Source organism: Toxotes jaculatrix, chromosome 2, assembly GCF_017976425.1.
Source record: "Toxotes jaculatrix isolate fToxJac2 chromosome 2, fToxJac2.pri, whole genome shotgun sequence".
NCBI classification, from domain to species: Eukaryota; Metazoa; Chordata; class Actinopteri; family Toxotidae; genus Toxotes; species Toxotes jaculatrix.
The window spans coordinates 8,805,630-8,823,179 of NC_054395.1; the positions used below are offsets into that span (position 1 = coordinate 8,805,630).

The 17,550-nt window shown below is 40.4% G+C and overlaps 1 protein-coding gene across 1 annotated transcript in view; it reads left to right on the top strand.

Annotated features, from left to right (window-relative positions):
• Nucleotides 1–272: 272 nt before the first annotated feature.
• Nucleotides 273–17,550, top strand: part of ctnnbl1 (catenin, beta like 1) — a 50,032-nt gene continuing 32,754 nt past the window's right edge. Inside the window, exons 1-10 of the mRNA XM_041066820.1 lie at nucleotides 273–409; nucleotides 1,440–1,685; nucleotides 3,970–4,076; nucleotides 4,428–4,567; nucleotides 5,026–5,123; nucleotides 7,107–7,200; nucleotides 10,256–10,347; nucleotides 10,882–10,954; nucleotides 13,059–13,117; nucleotides 13,730–13,878. Coding sequence (XP_040922754.1) covers nucleotides 380–409; nucleotides 1,440–1,685; nucleotides 3,970–4,076; nucleotides 4,428–4,567; nucleotides 5,026–5,123; nucleotides 7,107–7,200; nucleotides 10,256–10,347; nucleotides 10,882–10,954; nucleotides 13,059–13,117; nucleotides 13,730–13,878 — 1,088 coding nt within the window. The 5' untranslated portion in view covers nucleotides 273–379. The remainder of the gene's footprint in view (nucleotides 410–1,439; nucleotides 1,686–3,969; nucleotides 4,077–4,427; nucleotides 4,568–5,025; nucleotides 5,124–7,106; nucleotides 7,201–10,255; nucleotides 10,348–10,881; nucleotides 10,955–13,058; nucleotides 13,118–13,729; nucleotides 13,879–17,550) is intronic.

Genomic DNA, 17,550 nt, shown 5'->3' on the forward strand with positions numbered 1-17,550 from the left:
ATTTCAGGTTAAATAAATCAGATTTGCTATCTTGCTTGAAGCACATCTGCACCTTTGAGCTTTATGCAGACACACTTAATTAAACTGTAGGCATGAATGGGTAAACGCTATCAAGTAGAGTTATTCAGCTGTACCGAATTAAGAAGTTAATGGTTGTGTCACTGAGGAGTTGTTTTTACCTACAGTCTATGATTGTAGTTAATCACATCCTGAGTAGCAAAGTTTACGACAGTATGTCGCTACGACAATGGATGAAAGCGTTTTACGGCAGGCATGTATGTGTGGGGAGCTTGTTGTTAGCGGTATAGCTATCTGCCAGCGCTTGTTTTATTCCTTAAACTTAAAACGGTGTCACAGTTAAGGCTTCTAACGCTGACAAATGGATGTTGGAGAGCTCCTGAACTATCAGGTAGGCATTTAATTCTGCTCGTCAGTGTCAGTGAAGTCTGACTTAGCTAACTTGAACTTATCTCATTCATTGGATTGCATACATCGCTAGTAGCATTGCTAGCACTTATTTCCTAACGTTAGCAAACCGACTTTAGCTTATTCTCGTTATTTAAACTTTGCGGTGTCTGTTTACGTTCGTCAGTTTACCGCCAGTGAATCGCATTAGGTTTCCCTTGTGTAGCATCTGCATGTCTAAAGAATAACGTGACTCTAGTCCTTGTTTACATTAAACAACGCTGGCAGCGTGTTAGCTGAAGAGATTGTTGTGTGACTGCAGTGAGTGCAGAGGGAGGCTGCGACACTGACTTAAACTAATGCTGACTGTTTTTGCCTAAACTGGTTTTTACTCACAAATGGTTTGAGACAAACAGTTATGCATTTGAACACCGGCTCCGAGGGACATTTGTTGTCGAAAATAGTCACTTCGACCACGTCTCCTGTATTGCGTGCCAGCTTCCATTAAAAGAAATGACACAATTTAGGCAAAGTTTTGTGTAATATAAAGCACATAACCACTTCACACCATATGAATACATTTTTCCAATCTTTAGCATTCATTTACAAATTCGGCAGATGAATAACCCTCTAAATAATACTTAACTTCCGTAAAATCTTACCCTTTTATGTTGCTTGTACTAGAAGTTAATATTCTGTCAGAGTAGCTACTTATATTAGTACAATGAAAGAAGGAAGTCGATCAAAATGATTCATGAAAGTTGCCGTCTTGTGGTAGTGTCTGCCATGTTCAGTTTAGTTAGATAGACTATGTTTGCAAAGTCATGGTGCATTTTGTCACTCATCTCTCAATCATTCAGTTTTATGAGTCAAACTTTAGGCAGAATACATTTCTTCTTTTAAGTTCTTCACCATTTTACAAAAGCTACACCTTAGTCATTTCAAGACCTCTCAACATTCTTCTATATACATCTCCAAACAGACCAAATTCCTTTCAACATCAGTACATTTCACCATCTCGTTTCATCTTGCAGCCTGATAGAGGAGCAAAGCGTCCCAGGCAGGATGATGGAGGAGCAGCAGGAGGAGAGGAGGACTCCAGGGGAGGGAAGCTGCAGAAAGGGCTGGGTGCCAGGGAGTTGGCCAGATACCGGGAAGGTGCAGCAGGGGTTGGAGGAGGGGTTGAAGGAGGGGTTGAGATGAGGGATACTGATGACCTGACTGGAGACAAGAAGAAGATCCTGGAGAAACTGATGGACCAGGATGAAGATGAACCTGAGGTGGGTTATTATTATATTATATATAAACTTATTACAGAGTAACTTTTTTTCTGCAAAGTGTTAGAAAACAGGATCTAGAGACATCTTTTGAAAACGTCTTCCTCTCTTACTCATAGCTGTAAACAGTCTGTTTCATCAGTGAGGTGATGCTCAATTCATTATACGAATTCAAAAACTGCACACCCTCAGTTATTTTCACAGATTATTTCTCAGCACAATACTCACAGATATCAGTTATACAAATATAAGTAATTAAGTATAAGTGCTTTACATTATACTATATAAGTTTTAATATGTATTTACAAGTGTTTGTTTAATTTTTCATTGTTTAATTTTTTTTTGACACTGTCCACTGCTGAGAGAAACAAACAAACAAAAAAAAATTGATGTCATTGTTGAGCAAATACCACCATTTTCAGAGATTCATCACCCATCTTCCAAACCAACTCTGCCTCTTGAAACAATAAATGTGACCTGCATACAGTTTGGTTAAAGTTACAACAGTCAGAATAGATCCATTTTATTTGGGTGGAGCTGACACGACAATCTTAGTTGTCTCCCAAAATAGGTTGAGAGTTATCAAAAGTTGATCAGTGACCATAGATCAGAGAAAGGAGTTAGGTTTTATGCAGCTTCAGAGCCTACACCGTTGTGGTTGAGATACCCTTTGGAGAGAACAGGAACTGTGATTGGTCAGTTTGGGCTGCTTCTGGTTTCTCCAGCAAGGTTCTCATGCTGGTAGAGATTGTTGAGAGTGAAGACAACAAAGTTTAAAAAACACTGAACTCTTCTTTTCAGTGGCTCATCTAACAAAGCTGCCACTTTAAATCATCTGTTCATAAATGAAACAATGTAAACGAAGTGACTGAATGGTTTAATATTTAGTATTGAAACAGTATGAACCTTCCCACCATTGCTCATATCACAAAGTGACTAAAAGTGTAACACCGTTACTGTGGGGAATGTAATTAAAGCACAATACGCCAGTTTAGTTTTGTGGTGGTGATCTCAACGGGAAAAATCCTATGCAGAACTATAAATCCGGACCTGGGACTCCCATAAACCCCTTCCGTTAAGTAGAAATCCAGCTTAAGCCTCTGCATTGGTGGTTGAAATCAAAAGCTTAACCCAGCCTGGCTTACATTTAGATAGACAGGGAAACTATTATAGAATAATATCTGACTTTTCTTCACAGAACGGCCTCCTTTCAAGTGTTAATATGTGTGTGTGTGTATATTTTTGGTGTGAATTTTATACCATTGTTGCCATCACAAAGATGGAAATGCAAGAGTGTAGCCAAAGATTAATGTGATCACGCTCTAAGTTGAGCCTCAGTTAGTAATGTGTTGACTCGACCCAAGCAACTCTTGAATCCAGACCTGAAGTACTACAACACACCACAGTAAAGGCAGTGAATGTAGAAAAAAAAATTGACAAATGTCAGGATCAGGAAAATTTCTGTATGATTATTCGTTGTCAGTACCAGAGTTGCCATATTATGTATAGCATTGGAATACTGCACATTTATTATCCTGTTCTTATTATCCCACACTGCAGCCTTTTCAAATATTCACTGTGTCAAGGGCTACTCAGAGAAAAGTGCTGCTCTGTTCCATAATATCAGACAGTTGTAATTTTCTAACGTGCCATTATCTGTCCAACACTTCACAGGCTTTTAAGCCATCAGGAGGTCAAACATGTTCCCTTTCCAGTGAGATGCACTCAGATTCTTCCTGATTGTAGGAAAAAACCGGCGGCTCTTCTCCTTTCACATATTTGTTTAAAAAAATTTGTGCATGTGCAGAAGGGATTTGTTAAAAAAAGAGAGAGTTTGTGAATAAAATGTGTGAACAAATGCTAAAAGTGATGAGGCTGCACAAAGACACTGTGAAAAAAAGAAGTGCGCAGATACAAATCAAAAAATTGTGTGTAAAACTTAGCACTCCCACACTTTGTGTGACGCTGAAGTTACAAGTACAAATTTTGACCATGTCTTTACACCTGAATGTGACTGGACAGTCACAAAGCAGAGTCCAATCAGAAGGCACATGGTTCTGTTACCTTCATCTCACCTCAGGTTCAGAAAATTGTAGTAGGTTGTGGTAGGTATTTTGCAGGTTTACAAAGTTTGATTTACAACTAAAATCTTTTTGACCCTAATTTTAGCCCATAGCCCTGATGTCTTTTAATTGTTCTTTGCTCACTGCTTTTTCTTCTCTCTTTCTGTCTTCTTTTTTTAATCTCTTCCTCCCTTCTGTCTCCTCCTTATGTGCTGATCAAACAGGCAGAGCCGGTGGATGAGAGTTCAGTGAAGAAAATGATCCTGACCTTTGAGAAACGATCATACAAGAATCAGGAACTGAGGATTAAGTTCCCGGAAAATCCAGAGAAGTAAGCTAGTTAACAATTTAATAACTGACATACTGTGTGTGTATATTAAGCACAATATCATTTAGTTTATTACTGTTTTTTTTTCATGCTTAAAAACAAATTTCTGGTAAATTGCCACTGTGTGCTTCCCTGTCAGCAAAATAACGTTTTTCTTTTTCATTGACTAGGGTAAGACACACATCAAAATTCTAAAACATATTATCAATATGAGAGAGTGCAATTTAATAGATGTGTAGTACCTCACAGGATTTCTATAAAACTATCAACCATATTCCTGGACTGCACTTTGAGATTAATGGCAATAATAGAATGTTAACGCACTAACAGAAAATGTCTTGTTTTTTAAACCAGGTTCATGGAGTCAGAGCTGGATCTGAACGACATTATCCAGGAAATGCACGTGATCGCCACAATGCCCGATCTCTACCACCTGCTGGTGGAGCTTAATGCCGTCCACTCGCTGCTCGGCCTCCTCAGTCATGAAAACACTGATATCCTTTCACTTATGGATCGATTCAGACTGTCTATCTGTCCATTTTGATCCAGTCGTCCTGTATGTAGAATTGAATGTTGGTTTTTACCAGATAAGCCTGGTAATATTATATATTTTTCTTTTTCCTTTTTGGCAACAGATCCCATGAAAAGACCAAAACGATTTAAAAACACATCACTGGGATACACAAATGCACTTTGGCACATTTTCCTTTATTACCTTACGTGAACTTGGACAATACAGTTTCTTTTTTTTTGCTCGATGCCAGGTAGATGTGCACCTGAAGCATGGCTTAAAATAGCCCCCAGCCCGAGTAACATTTGCTGAGAACTACAAGTGGTAAATGGTTTTCTTTGTCATATTGAACACAGACTGAATGAGACATTGAGGACACTAACTTTACAACTTTACCCAATAACTCAGCAACACAAGCTTATAGTCCTTAGCCTGAACCACATGTTGCCATAGCAGTGGTGGACCTGCTGCAGGAGCTGACAGATATCGACACACTCCACGAGAGCGAGGAGGGTGCTGAGGTGCTCATAGATGCTCTGGTGAGTTCAGGATTTTACATCAGTCTTCGGTGATATTGATGAAGCAGCATTTTGTGGAATCAATACTTAAGTTTCTGGGCTCTGGCATCGAAACAAGGAAGAGAGGATTGATTCCTTTGTCTCGCTTTAACGAATCACAAGCAAGGCTTTGGTTGGCTTTGGTTGACTGAAATACATGCAGACATTTTGAGTAATTGTCTGTTTGGGCTACAAGCTGTTGCCATGATGCTGCTTCAAACCAGCGTCTGTCTGCATCTAAAGCTGTACATTATTCATACTGACAGTATATAATAATTTTTACATCTGTAGAACCGATTACAAACAGTTTATGTAGGATTATGTTAAAATGAACAAAACAGTCTAATGTTATACAAATTTGCTTTGATTTTCTGAAGTGTCAAGAACGTAAATATACTAAAACAAAAAAAGTCATCCACACAATTATAGCATGTTCTCTCACACTTTTTGCTTTTCAGTTATCTGAAGCTTTTCTTTGTCACCCTCCAGCTGTGTGTGTTGGCACCACTTCTAAGTTTAAGATCTTCTCCCACCCTCTGTATATTTACCCTTCTCTCTCTCTCTCTCTCTCTCTCTCTCTGTCTCTCTCTCTCTCCATCTCTGAGCCTGTTGTGCTGTCTGTGAGCCAGGGATGATTTTTGATGCCCCATTATGCTTGCTGAAATCTAGAGCGACACACAAAAAGGTCAAACAACAATAATGTGCTGATATACCTATAGTGGAGGAAAGAACTGTGTGCCCCTGCTCCTTCACGGCTGTCGCTATGACACTTCATCAAAGAATCTGTTGGCTTGAATGCACCAAGTTTTGTGCCAGGCTACGTCGCAGTGGCAGTCAGCAGGGATATTGTCGGTTGTTTCTCACCACACCTGTTTCGTCTGATGTCTCAGGGGTCTTTGAGCAGTCAGACTGCATATTTTATATTCAAATTCAGTAGTTCATTGAAAGACACATTACAGTTAATGCACACTGTGATGTACAGTATGTGAAATAAAGTGGAGTAACGTCTTCAGAACACATCTTTCAGCCATTTTGAAGAGCATCATGCTTTTCTTCTTGTCGGCTAGCTGGCAGGTTATTATCTGACAGGAATGAATGTCAGATACACGCTGCAGAAAAGCTGCAGTGTGTGTGTGTGTGTGTGAATTGGCTTGTGATGTGACAGTGGGTGACGCAGTTGCTCAGGTGGCTTTGCAACGCTTTAAGGTAAAGGCATTATATAAATGCAGTTCATTTACCATGCAATGGAGCACCCATAAACCACACTCTTCCTTACAGCAACATCCAAGGGAAACAGTTTCAGGGCAGCGAGGGTTGGTTGAATCCATTTGTCTCTCCTCTTTGCTGTAATGCCTCCAGCTCCCTTGTCCTTGCTGCCAGAAGGCCAGGTGGTATCCTTGATAGGATGAATCAAAATGATCCACAACGGTCTCCAGTGACTCATAAATCTGTGTCTACTGTCCGTCTTCTTTCATCTGTAATCTTACTTTTATCCAGCCAGTCGGCACCCTGCGAGCTCTGTTTGGTTATGAGTCTCCAATCTTGTCTTGACTGATAACACTTGGACATGTTCAGAGCAGCTCACACTGGAGCCAAGTTTCTTCTGCCAAGACTGAGGTTTAAAAGTGGAACTTCACTCTGTCATTCACAGGTTTCTCTGTATTTTTTGAGTGATAAGTTTGTCAGTGAGTTTGTGAGTTTGTTTTCTTCTTAAAGATAAGATTATGTTACAAAATATGAAAGTTAAAAGTTAAAATGTAAAAGTAATACAGTATTATCTCCCTTCCTTGCTGCACACTGGTCATTCACTTCAAATTTCTCAGGCAATGAAAATTGTTTTACAGGGTTTTGTAACACCTGCGAGGAGGACTGTCCTGGTGGACCAGCCCTGGTGGATTTCCTGGTGGATTAGCCTCGATGTGTTAAAAATGTGTCAGAACCCTGACTTCATCTCTTTGTCTGTAGCTGGAGGGACAGGTGGTGGCCTTGCTGGTGCAGAATATGGAGCGGCTGGATGAACAGGTGAAAGAGGAGGCTGACGGCGTCTACAACACACTGGGTAAGGACATCCAGATACCAGTGATGCTCTGGTTAGTGTTCATGCAGCTCCACGCAGTATATTTTCAGCTGCTTGTTTTAAACAAACATTAGTTTCATTTTTTCCAAACTGCCAATGCTCTGTTTATTTGTGCCTTACATTACCAGTGGGAGCCCCTGACCAGTCACTGTGGGGTGTAGGAGACCACAGCTTTGTCAGCAGGAATTAATGGATTGATTGAAATAGTTAAATAAGGACAGAAACAGCCATAGTAATTTCGCTTTCACCTGCCACTGTACACACAGTCCATCTGAATCCAACAGCTGAAAAATGTGTGTACTAAAATCAAACATGCATAATGTTTTGAACTGAATCCCAGAACATTGTTGAACCTGGCTACAGCAGGTGCCAGGAATGAAATATGGACCTGTTTTTCTTACAAAGACTGTTGATGTCATGTTGTTCAGTGGTGGGAACCTCTGAACAACATGTACTAAGGATATTTCTACTAAGTACTAAGTACTAAGTACTAAGGAGTACTAAGGATATTTCTCATTCATTGCCAGGTTGAATTTGAGATTATATGACATTAGTTAGTTTTTTGTTTAGTTTTAGAAAAATAGCTTCACAGTCGTTCTGTAACTATTGTTTTACTTGTTACCTACGATAATAACCATCTAGAAATCAGATCAACTGCAGCTACAAGCAGTTGCTTATTGTTTCTATGCTGAAAAATTTCACTGATGCTTATCTTCAACGATTCATGTTATTATGTTATTATGTTATGAACATCATGTGTATTCTTCACAGTCACTACATTAGCTGATTTTGCCTTGTTGCCATGGAAGCTGATTAACAACACATACACTTTGAATGGTAACACTGTCATGACATTGTATAGTTATACACACACTAGAAAAACACAAATACCAGCACATTCTGACTGGTCACCATGAAAATCATAACATAAGCTGATTCTGGTGCTGTGTGGGGTGGGACTGGTCTCTTTCATTACCTTCTAGCTCTGGTTGTCCTATACATTGTTTGTTAAATTGGAAAACAGCTACGATGCTGGTGCCAGTTGATTAACAAGCAGCAGACGTCAACCTGCACAATGTGACACTGTTGTAGACAGTTCATATTGCTGAAACACAAGGTCAATGGAGCAGACATATCAGCATACGACCATCCATGTGTCTCAGCGGTAAAACAAGGCCTAGACTGGAAGGCACTTTAAGCGGCTGCGCAGCTTTGCGATTCATAGATATACAGAAATATGTGGGACAAATATGTGGGAGGAATCTGGGACAAGTTTCACTTCAGAGACATCTCTATGGTTCTATACTGAACATGATTAAAAGAACAAACTTGCATAAAAATAGCAACTCAATAACTTTTGAATACACAGCGCAAGCATAACTGATCAACCTTGTCTTATGTTCTGAAACATGACAGCCTCCTCCAGAGGGAGGTGTGCCTTTAAGGTGTGTATGAGCCCATGTTAGAGCTTTGGGCAGCACAGTGACAAGGAGTCCTCACGGACTTGGGTTTGACATCATGGAGGACATAGACAAACTTTATTTGTATTCTTTAAGCTTTCAGTGTGTCCCTCTGTGGCCAAGTGTCCTAAAGTTTTTCAGTGACAGCGACCAGAAGTTGTCAGTGTCTCATTTAAATGTTTTGGCGCAGAGGAAGGTTTTTTTTTGTTCTTTTTAATCTGAGGGGTTGAAGTCCACAAAGTCAAGCATGCAGGTTACAGAGAGTCAGAATCAGCAGCATAGATTTGACAGCATCAAATGTAAACTCGAGGTCCGGGAGAGGGCATGGGCCAGCAGATAGTTTGAGAAGTCGTGGTCTCTGTATTTAGCCTCACATGAATCTGACTTTTCTGCCTCTCAGCTCTTTTTGTGTTGAATGAGTCTACTGAGATAATTTTTTTCTTTGTTGCCAGATTGAGGCCGAGTGTCAGGAGGGCTGTTTAGGTGTGTGTGTGTTTGGCTCTGTGCGTGAGTGTGGGTTATATCAAGGGAGGAGTGCTTGTGCATCCTTTATTCAAGCTTGTGTGTGTGTGTGTGTGTGTGTGTGTGTGTGTGTGTTATCAAGGGAGCTTTCCTAGCTTGAATAAGCCTTTTGTCTGCCTGGGCTGCTCTCTGGTCTGAGTCTGCTGTCCTCCAGGATGCTGTCTGTCTGCTCTGTTTGAATCACTGATAAAGGCCCTTCCTCTCTCTCTCGCTCAGCACTCTTCCTCTCCATCCTTTCTTCTTTCTTTTTCTGAACACTTCTCTGTCATCTGCAGCCTCTCTCTCCAGATGTTGCTCTTTTGTATTTTTGTTTTTGTCTTATTTCTTTTTAATTCCCTCCCAACTCCCTCTACCCTTTTTTTATGCTCTTGTTGCATTTCTTCATCCCCTCGCTCCTCACATCTCCCTCATTCCCTCAGCTTTCCATCCCTTATCTTTGGCTTGTCTTCCCACCTCTTTTCCTCCCCTCTGCTTTTCCTCTCCTGCCTCTTAGTTTCCCATTCCTCTCTCCTTTCATCACCACCCCACAGTCTCTTTCTCTCTCTCTGTCACCTTCTGCTGCAGTCTGCTGTGATAGAGATATCATGTGGCAGAGACAGCTTTCTGAAGATAATATTAGGAGAAGCTGGGACAGAACCCAGACAAACCCTCTATAAAAAGATGACTGTCATATTTCACTGTTTGTTCCCTTCAAAGTATGTCTGCATAACATCTGTACAGTATATGTTTACTTGTGACTGACAATGCTTTGATGTTGCCCTTTGATTAAAGACTACTACTAAAATGGTAGGTAGTGGAAACACTGAATTTTATAATGGCACTGAGAAAGAGAAAGAGTTTAATGTCTGACAGACACCTGATCCACTTAATAAGATCAGTATCTGCATTGATCCGGTGGTTTGGAATGGTGCATCCCTAAGTCTTTAATCTGTATCTCAAATTACAGGCATCAGCAACTGTAGCAGCCCTAGAGTTGGTAGGTTTTTAGTGACACAGCTTGAAAAATAAATTCTGATTTAATTTTTTTTTTTTTTTTTTAAACATTTCTTTTTCAGCTATCATAGAAAACATGGCAGAGTTCAGACCAGGCCTGTGTGCTGAGGCAGCCCAGCAGGGACTCATGCAGTGGCTGCTCAAGAGAATTAAGGTAAGGATGCGATAGTGGGAGTACTGGCTTAAGTCGTTTTAGAGCTGCAATGATTAGCCTGTTAATCGATTGGTTGATTGACAGAAAATTAGTTGGCAGCTGCTTTAATTAATTAGTTAAGACATTATTTCTCCTTAAAGTTCTCAACAGTGAAAATTTGCAGGAAGCTCAGTAAAACAGGTTGAAAAAGAAAAAAAAAGAAATTAACCTCACCATGGTGTGTTTCATATCCTCTTGTGAAGATTTATTTTTTTTTTTTTATTTATATGGACAATACACATTAATCAGTATTTCTGTGAATGTCCCATTGTTAGCCAGATGGCTAGAAAAAAAAAATCTGCACTGGGAACATATCAATCACCATAGTATATGATATATTTTTATAATATAATATATAACCATAATCTCTGCTTATGGTTAAATTGTGTTGTAGAATACTGTAGAATACGGTGTTTTTCTAATACTCTAGTTCCCAGAGAACAAAGTTAATGTTAAGATGAGTGATAATTTGGTGTCTTTCCTTCTCCCTCTCAGGCAAAGATGCCGTTTGATGCTAACAAGCTGTACTGCAGTGAAATCCTGGCTATCCTGCTGCAAAACAATGACAGTAAGTGTGTCAGTAAATGGTTTGTTGGTTCCTCGGACAGATTTCTTCAACACACTGTCCCCTTATTATTTTCTGTCCTTTCATTTTCCACAGTTTTTTTTCCCTTTTCCCTCTGATCATTTTCTTTCTTCTTTCTCTCTTTCTGTCCTTACACTGCTTCGTGTCCTTTGACCTCCCTCTGCCCTTTCATGAGCTGTGGGTGTGAGTTGTGGTCGTGTTCCAGGGTGAGACCATGTTAACTCTACCTAATTAGTACGCAAAATGTTGCGATGTAATTTGTTCTACATACGGCAGGTTTGTATTTCTGTTTAAAAATAGCAGGAAAAAGAAAGAAAATTGTGAATCTTCAGTTGTACAAGAATATGTTGTTCATTTTGATTACTCATAATGAGTTGTCGCTTGATGTTCACTTTTTTTCTGCTGTGAACACAGTTGACCAATGATATAACTGAAACGAGCATTGGGTCTTAACCCAGACCCTAATGTCTGATATGACAAGTCATGTCTCTAGGTAGCGGTAGCTTGTGCATGTGAGGTAGGCTGACCGCCATCTTTACAGATCCTGTGTGAAACAGAAGAAACATATATGCAGGTACAAACGGTGCACTAGTCAACAAGCTCCATTCTTACCATGTTCTCAGCAACTAACACACCTCCCTTCTCTTCCTCTTTTCTTTCTCTTTTTTCTTTCATTTTCCTCCAGCCCTTTTTGATTCCATGTTACCTTTCATGTTCCCTTGTTTTCTTTCTATTTTCTCCCTTTCTCCTCCACTCTACGTTCAATCTCTCCATCTCACTTCTTTTCTTCCTCCCAGCTTGTCTATGTGCTGTCTTCTCCGCCCTTTCCTTTCCCTCACTAAAACCCTGTAAAGCCTCAGATAGCTGCAGGACTATCAGGTCCTCTGACAGGTTCTCATTAATGGTACAAGCTATATTGATATTCAGTGGGAGTCCTGTCTCATTTTACACTCATTCACCTCCTTTTCAACGGCGCTGCCCTTCAAATACAAAAGAAAATCATATAAAAGCTTATTTTTTACACAACAAAGGAAACCACAAATCATTTTCCATTTAAGAGCCTGATAATGAGTGATACTAGATTTTTGAGGCCGATGCCGATACCGATTTTAGGGAGTAAAAAAATCTGATATGGATATATCGGCATACATACGTGTGTATTGTATTGTATTATCAGTAGAATCAGAGTATACTCTGGGCAAACTATGTGTTGATACCATTTCTAAATGACCCATTTCTAAATTCCCATATATGCCAGTACCAATATATCTGTAATAGGCCAATATCGGCTGGGCGCTATTGTGTATCATAATACTGTTTGTGTCTTGACGTAAGAATAAAGCAAATCACAAAACTACTATCAGGAAAATAACAATCTGGGATTTTTTTTGATGCGCTAATTTAAATGTACTTATTTCTTCCTGCTGTTTGACTTGAACAACCACTCTAAAGGGTTTTTATGTAAAATACTTGCTGCTGTGAAGGAGAGGAGCATCTCATCCCCACTAATTAAGATGCTGTAGCTTCACCATATTGTTCAAATCAAGCTCTGCTCTCAGTTATCGAACAATTTACTGTCTAGAGAAAGTAACTAATGCAAATTTCAGAATACTGCGGTAAACATGAGTGTGCCGTGTGTGCATTCCCGAAGTGAATTTTCAGGATTTCTGGTTGTTGGGATTAAGACAGATGTCCCTCACTTCCTTTTGGGGTCTCTAAGAAGCAGAGTTGCATCATGTAACCTTAAAAACCATTTTGATACACAGGTCTAGATGGAATAAGAGTGCCCTCATTTTTCTTCATTTTCTCTCTCTGGAGGTCCCTGGTGGCCAGTGTGCTCGTCAGTGTTTATGCTCATCATATGCCTGTACCACTTCTGTGTTTTCCTCCCTGCCTTTGTCTTTTTCTCATTCTTTTCTTCATCCGTCCACTTAAACCTATTTTCTCAGACTGTTTTCTTTCCTCCCTTTCACTCCTTAAATGCCTTTTTTCTTTCTTTTTAAACCATGTCAGTTTAATCTCCCTGTTGTTCTGTTCTTCCATTTTTATCTCTCATCTTTATTCCCTCTGTTTCTCTCTCCAACAGATACCAGAGAACTATTGGGTGAGATGGATGGTATTGATGTGCTACTGCAGCAACTTTCTGTAAGATTTTGCTTTTACTTTTTACTACTATTTTTTAGTTAGCTCTGCCGCTACCCTTCTTATTATCCCATCATCCCATTGAGCCTCAGTAATTTCTCAAACAGAAGTATCTCCAAACACTGTGCTTTGTGATGGTGCTCCAACCTACTGGTCCTTAGGCCAGTTTTTAAACATATTTTAAGCCTTAAAATTAACCCATACATTCATCCAGAGACAAATTTTCATGTGGTTCTGAGATATCCTGTGACATTTTGTGGACTCAGGCAGCCAAAATAGCACTTTCAAATTATAGTTTATAACCCACCAAATTAGCCACTAAAGCTTTCATTGACTAGAGTTTTGGTAGACACTGCTGGCATTTTCCCACCCTCTCTCTTTCTGTTCTCGTAATTATAGCACAAAACCTGTCTAATCGTTGTGTCACACTGGGTCCGTTCCTGCTCATCATTAAAAAGGCTCATTTTGCCCACATTCTTAAATTATGCCAATAAACAGTTTCAGAAACTGTTGCTGTGTTGAAGAATTGGCTTTTCATGCCAAAGCAACATGCCTGGGGCTTCCTTTCATGATGCTCCCTTCCTCAGTGCTGTGTCCTCCCGCCTCTCCTCTCAGGTGTTTAAACGTCACAACCCGTCCACGGCTGAGGAGCAGGAGATGATGGAGAACCTCTTCGATGCTCTGTGCTCCTGCCTCATGCTGCCCACCAATCGGGACCGCTTCCTCAGAGGGGAAGGGCTTCAGCTAATGAACCTCATGCTCAGGTGAGGCTGCGCACTATAAGAAAGTCGTCACAGGGACACACTCCAAATCCATTCAGTTGCTAAAGTGCAACACTTTGTCTTGCAAGTATGTACTTTGGATGGCAATGTTGGTTTGTCTACCTGTCGGACAGTCAGTCTACCTCCTTGGTGCACAATGAAATTCTCAACAACTGTTGGGTGGATTGCCGTGAAATTTTACACAGACATTTTTATCACCCAGAAGATGATACCTACTAACTTTTGTCCTCAGCTCTAGTGCCACCATGGGCTGAGGCTTTGCAGGGTATGACGTACTAGCTTACTAATACAGGCTTTTGAGGGGCTTGCTTAAACTAGCAGAAAGAGGTAGCGTTAGCTGAGCTTTTAGCTTGATTCGCAGGATGTGATCACACTTAGGAATTTCATAGTCACATGGCCGACACAGTGTGTGCAGTTACACACAGCATTATTGTGCCTTTTTCCTTAGCACAAGCATGAGACTCGAAAGCAAACCACTCCACCTCCTCTCTCTCTCTCTCTCTCTCTCTCTCTCTCTCTCTCTCTCTCTCTCTCCCTCTCTCCCTCCCTCCCTCTCCCCCTCTCCTCCTCTTCCCCTGCTCCGTTACGCTTCACCCAGCCCTTCATCTACATCATCTTCCTGCTCACTGTCTCAGCTAATGCAGGAATCAGGACCTTTCTAGTCTGTGAGTCAGCCATAGCGACGTCCTCCAGCAGCTAAAACTAGCCTGAAGCCTCAGTGTGAGAGGAGTAGTTGACCAGAAGCACATTCACATATTGATTGACAGCTGTGAGCTCCCACCCTTGACTTTGGCCTCCTCTGGGGGAATATCTCTGTGCTGCTACCAGGCTGTTCAGTGAGTCTGGGTCACAGAAGCCTTTGACAGCACCTCTTCACATTAAGATGGGTTTTGGAGCATATTTCAACTAAAAAAAAGTTACATGCTGTAGCTTTAATGCCAGATGTAAATGGGATACTAGTCTTGTTTTCCCTCTGCAGCAGTCAACTTTCACTAATGTGCTGTTGCAGGTGTTGTCTCATATATTTGGAGTGATAAGAGCCTCCACGTACAGAATGTAGTTCAAATGTACAGTAGAAGTCTGTTGACAGAGCTCATGATATTGACAAATTTGCCTTTACCACACTAAAATACCCAGCATTACCTCATTATGAACACAACAGAACGTCCGTGTTTGTGTTGTTTCAGAGATGGTTTTGCCACACATTTGGACTTTTGGAGTCTAGTAGTATTTGGAGTATAGTAGCATAAGCTCTGATGTTTGCCAGTAAATGTTGCAGCTTCTGTTGTATACCCATAGTTATGGTCCTCTGTGTTTGAGTGTGCATGGTACATGAATAGAGCTGGAACTTTGTCAAAGAGTCAAGTTTGAATGAACTCGAACTAACATGAAACTCATTCAAACTCAGCTGGTGCTCTAACAGACTCGAAGCTTTGAATTCAAACAGGTCATTGCAGTTCAACAATTGTTTTCACATTGTGAATAAAAAGTGACAGCCCTATACGTGATTGTCAGTTTGACAGTTTTGGTTATGCAAAATGAAGATGACCCTCATACCGACATGCAGAACCATATCTGCAAGGGTTAGCAGTCATAATTCTCAGCATGATCCCGACACACAGGAGGGATTCAGGAGTTTTCTGTGTTGCTCCTAAGGGGAACTGACAAGTGTCTTAAGTGTCTATAGACTGTGAAAGCAACAACCGTCTTTGTTAAATCACTACCCTTGGTGGATAAGTTATCCCAGGCCTTTATTAAAGTTAATGTATTGCTGCTCAGCAGGCTAACACAGGCAACTTTGGCTGAGTAAACATTAATAAGAGGTTAAAATATGGAAAAACAATTGCAGACTATTTATATGTATATTACTATATATATATGCTAATATTTGAAAAGTTATAATTTTATTCTTGTCAAAGTGAAAAACAACAAATTCATGGCACAGAATAAGAATCCCCTTCATCTAAAAATAATGAGGGAGCGGCGAACTGTGAGAGAGAACTTCCTTCATACATTTGTTTTGGAAAGTGTGTTTGTGAGCTTGAGGGAAGCTCTGACTTCTGAAAGTTAGAAGTCAGATGCCAAACTGCATCTTTTGTGTCGCAAGCAGCTTTAAAATTTAAACAAAATTACAAAACTATGTACATATAGTGTTAATGTAGCTTGAGCTACTTCAGATAAATTTGAAACATTACAGTTCATTTTAAATTAGACTGCTGTGTCACTTCAGTGCACACACAGTGTTTGTTACCTAAACATTGATCAAGCATGAATAAACTGAAATTAGTGATGCTGCTGGCTATTAAGTAGGAATAATCAGTAACATAATCCTCAGAAACACAAATGCAATGTGTATGAAATATGTTCTCAGGAATATACACCTCTTATAAAGTACTGGAGTTTGACAGTAAGGTGGAATTCACAACAAATGGGCACTAAGTGCTTCAGTGCTGTAAAAAATATCCTTTAAAAGGAAAATACACGGTGTTGAGGTCTGCACAGAACATCTTCTTGATATGCAATCCAGCTCTCACAGCTCAGTTCAGAGTCTTTCTTTCTTTTCCAGTACTCTCTGTACTGTGAAAATGTAAACACTCAGCATAACAGGGTGTAGCACTGAACAGAACAGCACGTCTGTCTGCTCTGTTGCCTGGTGAGACTGCCAGTCCAATCAATCAACAGTTGGTGGAGCGCAGCAAGGCAGATATGTGACCTTAAAGACTCATAAAGACACATTACGGGCATTTATGAAACCTCCACAGCTTCTGCACCTCTGCGCTGATAATCACATCACTGGACACGTAGATTTAGGACCTGGATCAATATCTCATTATTGGAATGCAAAAACCCTTTTGTGTTAAATCATCCGTCAGTGAAACAGAGAAAGAAAAAGACAGAATAGGAGGGGGGAGAGCTGACCAAGATACGACTTTGGGAAAGTTGTTAAAGTCTTTACAGAGAACCTAACTGTCAATTACGATTGTCAATTTATTGATCATGAACATTTTTTTAATGTACACCTTTTAAGAGGATGTTGTTGTTTTCTGACCACATCCCTGACGTGTTTTGGAGAGTGTTTTGGGTGTACACAGGTTTATGAGCTCTTCATCCAGGGCCCATCTTTGACTGAAGCCGTCTAATCAAAAACCTGCTGTTGTCATTGTAGCACCCACTAACACCGACCCACGATCCATTTTGGGGTGACGACAGCATAGTTCATGACACCAGGATGTTGAGTTAAGTCAGCTGTCTACCAACTGAAGTGCCTAGTTTGCCTTCAGAAAGTACTCTGACTACAGCTCCCCCCTGGCCTCTCCGCCGTCAATCATATATAATGTGTCTGTCTGGAGAACCAGACTCAACTGCCTGAAATATGTGTCCCTCCTCTGAGATAAACACTGTCATCTGTCATTGGCGGGAACGGAGGAAGTGACACTATGACAGACGGCTACATTTGTTAAGAGGAGGTGTGGAGTGGGGTTGGGGGGGTCGGCAGGAAGCAGTTGTTGCCTCTTGTCATGGCAATGCTTGGATGATGAAAAACAGATGAATATCTAAGTTGCAATTTATTTGTTTGACAGAACACATTTTCAGGTTTATTGTGTTTGCCGATTATCAGAGTAATTGTTTGTTTTATCTTACTTTAACTTGCAT